Source organism: Condylostylus longicornis, unplaced genomic scaffold (assembly GCF_029603195.1).
Source record: "Condylostylus longicornis isolate FDR11 unplaced genomic scaffold, ASM2960319v2 ptg000048l, whole genome shotgun sequence".
NCBI classification, from domain to species: Eukaryota; Metazoa; Arthropoda; class Insecta; order Diptera; family Dolichopodidae; genus Condylostylus; species Condylostylus longicornis.
The window spans coordinates 13,266,774-13,281,229 of record NW_026578017.1 but is presented as its reverse complement, the minus strand read 5'-3'; the positions used below and the strand labels follow the sequence as shown (position 1 = coordinate 13,281,229).

The following is a 14,456-nucleotide window of genomic DNA, read 5'->3' as shown; positions in this document are numbered from 1 at the left end:
ATGAAGAATTCAAACTAAACTGAGCATCGAATTAAATTTAATTAGAGTTTTATTAATAACACACTTAAGAAATTTTTATAAATGCAATACTGTGAATATATTACGTAATGGATATCGAAAATATTTTTGCCTCTTCTATAAAAGTAAAACAGTTAAGATGATTTAACTGCGCTACTCATAACAATTTCTCTATATTTCTGATAATTTAGTAATGTTCATTAGCAAAATGGATCAGAAACATTTGTTTATAAAACAATATAGCATAATATAGCAAACGTTTTTATGAAAAGAACTCTTATTTCGGGTAAAAAATCACTTAAAAACAAAAAAATTAATCATATAGGATGGCAAATCTTAAGTTTTACATTCTTAAATTTATTTATTCTCTTTTCTAATTCCAACGGGCATTTCGATATAGTGAACTTACTTTATGTGGCTTTACAGTGTCAGGAGAAACATTATTGTCATTTAGACATGATAAGTTGTGAGAAAACGCCATTTTTATGATGTTTTACAGAAAAAGCTGTCAGGTTACTTAAAACTGAGCTTAAAATGAGCAATATAATAATGACAATTCTGAAATGGTATACAGTTTCTCTAAAAATGATTACATTTGTTCAGTCAACAAAACAACTTTCTTTTGCTCTTAAATGTTTATGTTAAGTTTTTTAAATTAATTTCCGAATTCTAAATATTTATTATGATCACCTCCTAATTTATTTTATATTTTTTTCGATTTCCCATTTATATACGTTTAAAAAACTTAAGTGAAACATTCTATTCTAGTTTAATAAATAGTAAGCATTGATTTTTTTTGGATTAGGCTTTTTAGAAATATACGTTGGATATTGTTACAAACATCTATAGGCTAGCTAGATAAACCAAAAATTCTTCCTAAGTTTGTACTCCTCAATTTATTTTAAATTATTTCAGAAAAAAACTTAACGTGTGTCATTTTAATTTTCAATAGTATTATTATTGCATAGTTGGTTGAACCAACAAAAATTCTTAACCATTTTCTCATAACTGTAGGGAAAAAATAAAAAAAAAGTTTTTGTTTTTTTGAATTTAATATTATAGAAAATGTATTCTTATTTTTGTATCCCAAAAAAACCGATCAAAAAAATTATTATTTTCAAAATTACACCAAAAAAAAAAACAATATGTGCATTTCTTTCTTCTAGATTTTTTTATGATAATATTAAATATAATGCTTACCCCTGCATATCGATACCAAAACTTAATATTTCATCTTAATAAATTTTATCTCTATACAAGAATCTTTCATTACTTTATTGCCTTATAAAATGAGCTTTAAATTTAGTTTTTCTTTTCCTTGTTTTTTTTCTTTGTTCGATTTCTTTTACCAATGCCAGATAAAATTTTAAACAATAATTCGTAAGTGTGTGTATAAATGTATACAATTAAGGAATTGGATTCTAAAGGTGTATTTAAGGTTGCCATTTACAATTTATATAAAAGAATTTGTTATACAAATTAATTAATTGAAATTTAGTGTGTAGATAAAAATTTTGTGCTAAAGACATTTTACATTACGAGAAGAACGTCCATTGATAAAAACCAAAATCAACTGATTTGTGAATATCTGAAACAATTTAAATTTTCTTTGTTCTTTGTTACATAAGAGTTATGAATACGTATAGTATAATCAGGCCCGGTTCTAATTTGTTCGGCACCCTAGGCAGTTTTCAAAAAGTGCCCCTACTCCTTGCTTTCAAAGCAATGTATAATACGCAATAAACATTGCACATTGCGCGTAATAATTGCGCCCTAGTTTTATGACGCTCGTTGCATATGATTACTTTGCATATATGGTAAATCCGACGCTGAGTATTATATTATTAATAAAACGTTTTTGATCGCTATAAAAAATTTATAACATTCAACTGGTAACTCTGTTGGATGTTATAAATTTTTTTGTTGAATACTATTGAATATTTTTAAGAGAAATTTCAATTGTTTCTATGGCAAATTAAATTTGAAATAAAGTAAAAATACTTTAAAATGAAATACGTATTTATGTGAATACATATAATACCTATACAATCATAAGATATGAGAAGGTATTGAAAGCTCGATAAAGTCGATAAATAAATCGAAAAATAATAAAAGCGAAGATTTTGGTTAACGTGGGCTTCAAATTAGAGACAGAAATCATTAAAAGAGTTTCTTAAATACTTTCGCTGCAATAGCTGTTGCGTATGTTAAAGGACTGTAATTAGCTTTTATGTATTTACTTTAATATTTTTTTATAAGCAACTTATTGTTCAAGTAGTTGGTGATTAATATAGAAGTAGATATTTTTGTACCAAAATTATTTCCGATGTCACGACAAGTGCATAAAGCACGTATTAAAATAATCCGACTCGCGATATTTGCGATAAATCTAAACTCGGAAATGAATATAAATCAAAATGAATAAAATTAATATACAATAGGATTTGGTCCTGCTTGAATTTCTAAGAAAAAACTTTTTCTTACCTATTGTAATCAAGTATCCTTAGTAATCCTTAAAGCAAAAGTATTATAGGTCTAAATTAGTTTTCTTCTTGTGATTCAAAATTTTAATATTATTGCTAATTATAATTTATTTTTAAATATTAGAAAATTATTTTGTAATGTAAAATACTAAGCTTTAATTAAATTTTTTTTCTATTTCAGTTTACAACTGTATACTACTCACATTGGTGCGGTTATCAACGCATTTACAATATCTTATACATATAAATTAATTGGTGTATACTAAGGAATATTTTTAAATAGTACAAAAGTGCCATAAAAGAAGAAAAATTTTAATATCTGAAATAAAATTTAATGAAAAAAGTTCCGTCCAATTTTTAATATTTGAAAAGTATTAAAAGAACAACATTTTAATTTTAAATGTGAAGTTTTTTTTTAAATCAAAATACGAAATTATTCTTGCCTAATAAAGAAATTTTATTGAAGCTAACAATCAAAAAGCCATAAGAATTATAAGGTTTTTTTTCTCCTCTCTTTTTTGTAATTTTAAATTTATAATAATTAAGTGCAATCAATTTATAAGCTTTAAATATTCTTTAAGAATAACAATTTTTTATACTCATATTATCTATATACAATATTATAATTTTGGTTTTCTATACTCTTAAGAGTGACAAAGAAGCAGAAATCCAAAAATCATATTTGTATTGAAAAAAAATTATGTCTTCACCACAAACTCAGGATCTATCAATTTCATCAATTCATTCACATTCAAAATCATCTTCATCGCCATCATTGCCATCATCAGTAATTGATTCAGCGACAGCCGTTACAACAATAACATCAACATCAATAGTTGAAACAGTTAATAATACAACACATGTTGTAGTATCACATAATAGTAATAGCAATAGTAATCATAGTCTTCCATATAATACAACAACAACAACAGCAACCACAATGTTACATAAACATCAATCATCAAATTCAGATTCTGATGAAATTTTAACAGGAACAACAACAACATCAACATCGACATCAACAAATAATGTTATTCATAAAACAGAAGATAGTCCAACATCCGAAATGTCTACAATGACAAATGTTAGTGTTTTAGATTTACAAACTCAAGGTGCATCAGATGCATCAAAATTGTATGATAAAAATACTGTTTTTATATATGGTGATCAAAAAGTAACTGAATTAAGTGCACAAGATCAAGTTATTGATGCTAGATTAGTTGCTGCAGCACAAAATGAATTAGTTGCAGCTGCTGTTGCACAACAACAGCAACAACAACAACAACCACAATTATTGACAAAAATTGAAATGGACGGTGATATTATACGTGTTATTGGTCCAAATGGTGAACAACAACAAATTATAAGTCGTGAAATTATTAATGGTGAACATCATATATTATCAAGAAATGAAGCTGGTGAACATATATTAACACGTATTGTTAGTGATCCATCAAAATTATTATCACCTGATGTTGATGGATTTGAAACAAATCATAAATTAACACCAGATCCAAATGTATCAATGTATCAGACATCACCATTGGATGCTTCAGTTTATACACAAGCTGATCCAAAAGATTTAATATATGAAAAGGAAACAATTGATGCAAAATTAGAAAGTGTATATACAACAAATGATAAACAACATCAACCAATTGATTTAATTTATGAGGATGGCAATAAAACAGTTATTTATACAACAAGTGATCAAAAAGCATTAGAAATGGTATATTCACAAGCTGATCTAAATAATTTAGTTGCCGAAGGGCAAATTGTACTACAGGGTAATTTACCATATAGTACATCTGGTCATGGTGGCGGACAAGCTGTTTTTATTGTTGCAGATTCTTTACCGCCAGGTGTTGAAGGGCATTTACAAAGGTTAGTACATTCTGAATTTTAATATTTTCTCATACACAAAATATATAAAAAAACATCTTATTGAAATAAATTTATTTTAAAGTATGTATATGAAAAAAACTTAGAGAAAAATGGTCGGTAGGCAATAAACTTCTTAAATATTAGGAAATAAATCATGTAAAAGTATTGAAAAAACTGCCACCATAAAATTCTCGTTTACACTTTTTTATTTATTGCTTAGTAAACATTAAATAATTTTTTATGATTTTTGTAAGAGGCTATTAATAAATGAATAGAGATGTTGAAAATAAAGTATGGTATACGGTGATATTGAATTTTATGATCGGAAATTTTTTTATGTTTGTACGTACCGGTACATAAATGCGAATTTATGAGGAATGTAAGAGAATCTCTTTTTGTTTTTTGCTCCAGTATTTAATGTTATTCGTAACGTAATATTGCATTGTTCTACATAAAATGTAATAAATTTTCAATAAATGCAATAATTTTCTCTTGTTCATTTTCAAAATCTCGATATATTCAAATTTAAGAAAATTTTTCAATGATTTAGTCATGATAAATCACTTCATATTTTGATATTTCATTTATAACATTTTCATATAATTTGGTCATGGTATAGTGATAATGTAGATTACATTTAAATTACAAATCCTGATATAGTGTGGCAAAATAATTTATTCAACGCTCACACGTGGGGTTCTGAAAAATAGAATTTCCCATTAGAAATATAGGGAATGTATGACGTCTAAAACATCGCCGTGATTTTTTAAAGCCACTTAAAATGTTTGAGTTTTTCTTTGGAAAACCTACCAATTTTATTTCAATTTATTTCTTAAAGCTTGATAAAGATTTCAAATAACTGTAATCATAACTTCTCTCTCAAATTTTATAAATTCGAGATTGTTCTCAGCATTCCAAATTTGTTTTATGTTTTAATATTAACTAGCGTTGTTTTATATCAATATAATCAACTATATGTACGGTAATTTGCAATATTTTAGTTAAGCCACAGCTAATTTTAATTCATTTTATCTTTCAAAATTCTATGTATAACTCTCTCCCTTTCTAAAGTTTGTATTCAATTCTGCGAAATCTACGTATATTCTAAAGTAATACGTACATTTTCTAAAGCAGAAACAAAATGATCTAAATTATGATTCTATGATTAAGATTATGGTCTTAATTAAAACAAAATGGTCTAAATGATGGTCTTAATGAGTTTCATCAGCTGAAAAATGGAATAATGTTTTAACATCACGTTCCCAAACAGCATAATCTGCAACAATAAAAATAGCTTCTCACACTCCTTTTTAATATTTAAATTTACACAACTATTATAACGCTAGAAATTTCAACATTAAGCTAAAATACACATATTGAGTATACAAATTTAATGGAGGGATTACAATTTCCTTTTTAATGCAAAGATTGACTAAAGTTCTTAAATTATATATCAGAAAAACGCATCATAAAAACTAACATAAAAAATAAATATTTATTTTCAGATTAACTGTAAAAGCTTTCTACTGTGCTCCTTTTTCTTATTATTTTTTTTTGCTATTTTTATCAAATAATTTTCTTTTTCGGCTTTTCTTTTTTCTTTTATCTCAATAAATTGTGAGATTTCAATATAATATAGAAGAAAATATAAAAGCAGAAACGCAATGGCTGCTTGGAAAATTTTCTTCATTCAAAGATAATTTGTATTCAAATCAATTTTTGATAACCAAAACGCTTTCAATATAATATTTCCAACTAAAATGAAAATAATACAAATAAAATCATACAAAGTGTTTATACATACAATTGTACTATTATTGTACCATGCAATTGTATTTAGATATATTACATTAAAATGCCTGAATATATGTGCATCAGTACGTATTTATACATAATCTTATGGTATTCATTCAATATGTCCAGCAGACGCAAAATCATACAAACAATATTAGAAAAAAAAATAAAACAAAAAAAGAAACGCAACTTTAAGCGCAAGCGCAATTCCAATCGCGCATAAAACAAAAAAACACACATTATAAAAAAACAAAATCTAAAATTTATTTTTTAAGCGCATATAAAATCTATTTGGAAAGATATTTTTGTTGAAATCTATAGGTAGTTTTATCCAATAAATAATTTACATTTTTATTTCCGCGTATTCAATAACAGTACTTTTGTCTTTTTTTTGTTTTCGTCTTATATTCTTTCATTATTGCTCCTTATTTACAATGATAAATAGAATGATGATGATGACGAAGAAGAAGGTGAATAAAGATGTATAATCTAGGTCTAACTAAGCCTAAAAGAAAAGTGTATATTAAAAATAAGCTTAACAAAAAAATTTGTACCTTAGCAGTTTGAAAAGTTTTACATAGCTAGTACATTTTCATATTTTTGTTTATTGGGAAACTCTACATAATATAGAAAGTGATTCAAGTATGGTGTCTTAGGTGTAGTCTGCCCATTTATATTGGAATTCATCATCCATCAATTACTGATTTTTATATTTTAACGAAATTGTCAATGTCGTTAGAATCTAATAGTCTTCATAAAGCAAACATTGCGCTAAAAGTATTAAAAATTGAAAATATTTTAAGGGAACATCAAAAATATTGAAATTATTTTAAATTATATATAGACAAGCTTAAAAATTTAAGCATTAAAATGTTTATTGGAAAATTACAATGATTTTAACAGACTTTAAAAAATTGCCTATCTTTAGGCTATTTTTGTTATTTTTTTTATTCCATGTTATTTGCATTACGTATTTATTTTGGTTTCAAATGGCCTTCTTCTCAAATTCCAAATAACTTTTTAGAAATGCTTCCGTAATTAAAGATATTTTTACTCAAGAAGACTTTAGGTGAAAGATGTTCATACATCCGCTTTAAATAATAAGAGTCCTTTGATGAGATTCTGAAAGAATTTAACTTTTTAAATGAAATGTATATACATATATTTTCGATTAATAATTACAAAATTTTTTTAAATTCACAACGAATTCAACAGTTGACTTTTTGGTCCCATGTATATACCAATTCCATACGAATTGAATAATCCTTTATTAGTTGTTTATGCATAATAGAAAAAATTTTGTAAAAAATGAGTTTTACGTGAGCTAGATACAAACATTGTTAATAAAATAAAATAATTTTAAATTTTATATACATATGTGCTGAATGTATGCATTGGTTTATATATAATTTTCACATACATACTTACATATTATATTATGTAGCATATATAAACAAATTATTAGAGGATAGGATGTTATTTAAGAACCATCGCTTTCAGTCCATTGAAAAATGAAACGTTATCTTTCAATTTTTCTTTTGCTGTCCTGTCCATACACGTACCTTTGTGTATATAACCATATAAAATACATTTAACTTATGTTTATGTGCTAAATATTTATAAAAATTCTGTTTTTTATATGTATATGTATGTATGTACATAAAAAGATAAATTGCCTGTAGTATTTACCTTGATCATCTCAGACAAATATCCTAATGGCGGCTTGTTATATTTGGTTTCTTTTTTTTTCATTTCGTTTTTTTTTTCTGTTTTGATACATTGATACATAACTTATAGTGGTACTATTTTAATGGTGTACAGTTGTATTTTTTTAATGTTCTTATGGGAATTTTAAACTAAAAAATCACTTTTTGATCAATCCTTTGCCGATTATTTTAATCGTATATACTATATACTATAATATACTATAAAATGATGGTCATGATTACTATCATAAATGATAATCATAAATGATGATCATAACTATTATTATATGATTATAATCATACTATATATTGGTCATTCCAGTTAGATAGCTAGTTCATGTATAATGATCATCAATATCATGACTATTTTAGTAATGCTTCTCTTATATATGCAAAATATTTTATTCAAAAAAAATCTATAAGAAACTATGCCCCGTGTTTTTCTCGTGTTTTTTTTTATATCTGTATTATAAAAGTATTTTTAATATTCTAATGAGAGTTTCCAAACTGTTAGTATTTGCCATAAAAATTAATATGTTCCAATAATATATTTAAAAGCAATGGATTTCATTCAGTCCTTAGGCAGTTTTTAATAATTTACTATGTTAAACTAGCTAGTGATTGTTAACTAATGTTGCAATACAATCAAATGTGTGAATTTACTTAAGTTTATAAAAAGTTGTTAAATTGGTACGTATTGTATTGCATGATGCAGTTATGTTTAAAATGAGTTAGTCGGATTCGTCGTTACCTTACTACGAGACTTTGGGACATTCCTTATATACTAATTAATAATTTTTTTTTCATAAATTCATAATTTTTGTAAGACTTATTATTAATTTTTAGACTTTATGAACGACGTGCATATATAAAGTTAAGAATTTACGATAAGTCAGATAGGCTTAAATCTATGTTCTATGTACTTTCAAATCTGCAACAATTAGTATGATACAGGTATTTGTAGTTGGTTTCGGATCTCTTTATTATTAACATTACGCAAAATACAATGTATTGTAATTAAATGGCAAAAATGCTTATTAGGACTTTTTTCTCTCTTATCTTAAAAATCGCAGGAGACACTAAAATTTTTCTATCATTTTTATTTATAGTTCTTTGATATTGAATTTCATCATTCACCCATATTATTTTTATATTTCGTCGACTTTCACATATAAGAATATTTATATGCGCTCATACAAGAAGTATTATTTTTTTTGATATCATGCAAATATGCGTTCGTACATGAAAAAAATTGAGAAAAAACAGACAAAGAACGGAACAAATGAAATAAACAAGAGCTTAGCATGTTTTTTGGTCAACACGAGAAATTTTTTTTTCACAATATATTTTCATAGTAATTATAATAGTTTCAATGGGATAGTTTTAAACATTTTTAATATTATTTATTAATCAATTGTGAAAAAAATTTTGAAAAAGGAAATTTAGAGCCCTAAAACTAAAATATTGTCTTATTGAGGTACTCTAGTTATGCGTAAGAGTTGCTAGAATTCCATCAAAACGTGCATGGTGCTATATACTATTATAAATTTCTGCTACTACTAAATAGATCTAGTAAATTTTATAAAACATATCGTTCTATATTAACGCGATACCATAATTGTATGGTGAAACTTACTTTAATAGTATGAAAACGAAGAGCAAAGAAATCTTATAAAATAAAATTTTATAATAAAATAGCTATCTTTTATAGATAAAACAAATACATTTTTTTAGTGAATAGTTTCATAATATATGACTATAGGTATAAGTAAGTAAAACAATTTCCCCAAATTTACTTCTCATATATACAAGAGTTACAGGGTGTTCTTTCAAAAACCTAAAAGAAATTTCAGTTAAAAGAAAATATGTATAAGCAAGGAATGATTTTGTCACTTCTTGTCAAAAAAAAAAATAACTCCAATTAAAAAAAATTCTATAAGACAAAGAATGCTTTTCAAACTTTGAGGCCCCATAACTCGAGAAGGAGGGCCTAAGAAGTAAAATTTCACTAGGTATTTTTTGTCGCCTACAATCATTCTTTCACCCTGCTTAGGGAATATCATTGAGTTTCGCACACCCTGGTATATGGTACATATTATGGTGGTATATTTCAGAATTTTCGATCTTAAAATTAGGCTATTCTTTCTTTTAAACTTCAAAAATTTCCACTTACTTCATTCATAATTCTGTTTCCGAATTAAAGATATCAACATAGGCGTTTCGTAAGAATATTATTGCTCAATTGTGCAACGATTATACACTTAAAACGTTATGTTATAAATATATTACAGTTGAATACTTGAACATAGAATTTATTAATTTTTTTTTTCAAATATTCATTTAGCGAAATACCATAAAATATTTTCTATTTGTAGTAAAGTGAACCTCTTGTATATTATAAGAATGTTAAAGAAGTTATTTAAAGAAATGCAACAACTGACCAAAACGGATTAAAATACAAATAGAAAAACTAAAGTACATCTTATCTTCTCTTTTCTGCACAACTTCATCATTTTCAATCCTATATACCAGGTTATACCTATCCGACTTGTCATATACTCAATATGCAATTAGGTATACATTGCATATATTTGGAATTGTGAGAAACATAAAAATAAAAAGAATAAGAAAAAGAGAGCGCAAGAATATGTCATGTTATATGTCACCTGTTTTATAAAAGTGATATATATTATATTAAAAGTAATGTTAAATTTTAAAATTCATGCCTCATATCAATATAATGCTCTCGGCTTTAAACAATATTACTACTAGTAAATGTAGTATGTATACACATTTCAATATACAGCTCATATGATATCTATGTGTTTTTATAAAAGACATATTGATATACAATAAGTCCCCCGTTTACTCAAATATATTCTAGCTATTTAAGAATTATAGTCAATTTACATGTACATATGCATATGTACATATATAGCTGTATAATATTTATATATAGTATATTAAAATCGTAAAATCCCATCAGAATGTAGATAGGAGAAGTTATTTTACACAAAATAAAATTAAATAATAAAAAAGAAAATGTGGAGCATCAACACACACACAAACAAATTACAAAAATATAAGTAACAAAAAGAGATTATAAGATTTTTCTAATACAATTTTCCCTCATGATTTTTTTATTCTTGATAGAGTTTTTTTTTGTCACTGAAAGAAGAGACAGAAAGAGGTGAAGATGAAGTATGGTGAAATTGATAAATAAGGAATAGAAAAATTATTTAGCAAAAATGAGTTGACTGACTGTTTTTAAGAGAATAACAACAGCATACCATGATATTGGATAAAATGGACAGTTTGTTTTTTATTTAAAATTAAATTTAGCAATTCAGTTCGTACTTCGAATAACTCCATTTTCTGAACAATTTCAGTTTAAGGTGTCAAAGTATCTAGAAGTATAGAATAGTTTATTTATGTTATGTAACTTTTATGAAAAATAAGGACCAACATCATTCGAACAGCAAAATGTAGAAGCAATTTTTATTCATCTCACAGTATTTTAGGGTAAATTGATTTAATTATGCATAGCTCAACCTTGCCAGGTATTAAATGATAAAATTGAATACTTCAGTACCACTTTTTAGCGATTGATAGCGAATTTTTAATGATCCAATTTATTACTTTCATCTCTATTAAAAATGCCGAAAAATAAAAATCTGATTTATTTCAAATAGAAATCCTATTTTCATTTTCCTATGTAAAACCTTGAAATGAAAGTTACAACATTGTTTGTACATGCTACAATTACAATTTTGCAAATTTTTAAAATTTTTGTTATATGAAGTTAACCGAAGTGTGCAACAAATGGTTCAGATATCAAACCATTACACATGTATAAGTAAGTATAAGCTTATAGGTATCTGTCAAATGCATGTATTCTAATAAATGACATATTAAAAAATTTCAACTGCTTGAATTCAGATAAAAATTATTTCTTTTTGCGGTTTTTTTTTATTTTTGATAATATTTTCGTTTCAATTAGGGAGAGGTATTGTAATGGTACAGAATTTTCAATAGAAATGCGCTTCTTCTGAGAGATGTGGTTGAAGATGTGATTATTTAATTACCTTTTGGTGTACATCAGACCTGAACAATTAATCTTTTGATTTACATTTTTGATTATTTTTGCTAAAGTTTGACATATCCAGAAAATATATATAGTAGAATGCGTGGATCACATCATTGCGGTTATGTGGTGAACACATCAATGTTTTCGATAATCTTTTAGTTTTCTTTCTTCTTCTTTTTTTAGCCTAATTTTAAAATTTATATTTTATAGTTCATGTGTTTCTCTTTCTGACTTGCTTCCCCTTTCAACATCTTTTAATTTAATATTTCATATCTTTTTGGGTTTTATAGTTCCTATGGTGTGAAATTTATTTTCTAACTTAATTTTTTAGCATATAAGTGCTTCATATAACTTATAATATGTATGTAAACAATTATAACGATAAAATTTATGCTGTTAAACAAACGAAAAGTAACAAGAATTAAAAACACAAAATAGTTAAACGCTTAAAGAAAATTTTCATGAAACGGTAAAGAATTTGATTTGTGCAACCCCTTTTATAATATTTTATACTATATAGAAATGTTAAGATAATGTACATAAGTAGAGCTTCATACTACATACACATATACACATATATTTATTTAAATTTATATAAAGTATATTGTGTGCATTGAATGTGTGCCAATGTCTGTAATAATTTATTGGTTCGGTTTTGAAATTGAAATTTTTTTGTGCAGAAAGACAGAGACTGTAAAAAAAATCAAAAATAAAACTAACACAAGCAAAAAATAAGTGGTTAATTTTCATTCTTCTGTAATTTATTACAGGTTTGAATGGCAATAAATTGAAAAATTTTTTCGATGTTGTTGTCCATTTTTTTTTTTTTGGCAAAAATACTTTTTTTTTAGTATTTTATCATTGACCTTTTATTACAATATTTTGTATAGTGTTAAAATTTTGTAGAGCAATTCATTTGTTTTTTTTTTTGTTATACTTTGATCCGTTTTAAGAAAAAAATTAATTTTTCTTACCAAAAAAAAGTGATTTTAATTTCACAGTAAAACCTCTTTATATTTAGGTTTAAGGCTATTTTTAAAGGAAATAAAATATTATTTATATAAATGTAGTTATATAATGTTCGTCATAGTTTGTCTGAGTAAGTCACAGATTTTTTCATTCCTCTAAGCGATGATTTCTAAATTTAATATTTTACTAAGAGAGTTCGTTTTTTGCTGTTCGAATAGTTGTGATGTTCCCTTTTTCATATATAAATCAAAAATTAATGTGATACCAACATGAATGAGTTTAGACTCATTTCAACCTAATTGACCGCTATGCATTCACTGTATAGAACTGCTGACAGTATTTAATTAAAATATTGAACTATCAATTAAAATATCCGAATTTTTCTTTAAGTTTCCAGAAATGTAAAATACTTAAACCCATTCGTGCCTGATTGTATTGTTGAATTTGTTGTTTTGAAAATGGTTTTGGTTTTAGCACAAAAACTAAGAAAATAAATTAAAAAAATATTGCAATTTTTCAAAAATGAATATAAAAAAATAATTCTCTCTTTAATTTTCAACCTCTTTATTCTCTCTTTATTTATAATATTTATTGTTCTTCGATTTTGTAGGAACATCAAAATCCCAATAATTAAATAAAAAATTCCGACTATACAAATAATCAGAAAATAGGTCGAAATATTGCTTATAGCTCATTGTCATTTAAAAAAAAACTTCAATAAAAACAAAAACTTACGAATTAAAAGGAAAACTTTCATTTTTGAGAAAATTGCAACAAAGTATTTTCTTACATGTCAATGAGATGCTGAAAATGATAACTTACTGTTCAATTATACCATTGATTTAAATTATATCGCACACGCATTTACATAAATGAAGTCACAATGTCAATAAATTGTAAAAAGAAAATATTGGAGCGGACAATAATTTATACTTCTTATGTATATGGTGAAAATTTGTCTGGCATGTTAGTAATAGTCCTTCCAATTCTTTATTTTTATTATTTCAACACCTTATAATGTCATAGCTGTAGTATACAATATTGCTTAAATAGGCACATATTTGTATTGCCATTACTGTTTTCATCTCTCATTGAATACTTTCGTAGGAAAGGTGCTTTGTTTTTGCTATATTTTTCAATTAAAAAAATTATTTTAAAAATTTGAAATAGATTTACATTTTGTTAACAAAAATAAAATACGGGACATAAAATTTTCAATTTCAATGATTAAATCCAAAATTTTGTTTAATTTATAAAATTCAGAGCACACTGAAGAAGTAGAACCCACAAAATCTGCTCATATTTTTAGTGGCACAGGGTAGGTTAGGTTGCACAACCCCCCGAAGGGTACATTCAGGTCACCTAGACCCGTGGCGTAATATAATTATAATAATGGCATAATATTTGCAATTAAAACCAAATTAACTATAATCAAAGTTTCTTTTGAACTATTAAATTTAATGCTTTTAATTTAATTAAAATAAGCAAATTTCAGCGATTTAGCTTTAGCATAGC

The 14,456-nt window shown here is 25.5% G+C and overlaps 1 protein-coding gene across 1 annotated transcript in view; it reads left to right on the top strand.

Moving 5' to 3' along the window:
- The window catches only part of LOC129611018 (protein grainyhead-like), a 125,528-nt gene that overhangs the window by 34,552 nt on the left and 76,520 nt on the right, over positions 1-14,456 (top strand). The window contains exon 2 of the mRNA XM_055523921.1: positions 2,683-4,385. Coding sequence (XP_055379896.1) covers positions 3,202-4,385 — 1,184 coding nt within the window. The 5' untranslated portion in view covers positions 2,683-3,201. The remainder of the gene's footprint in view (positions 1-2,682; positions 4,386-14,456) is intronic.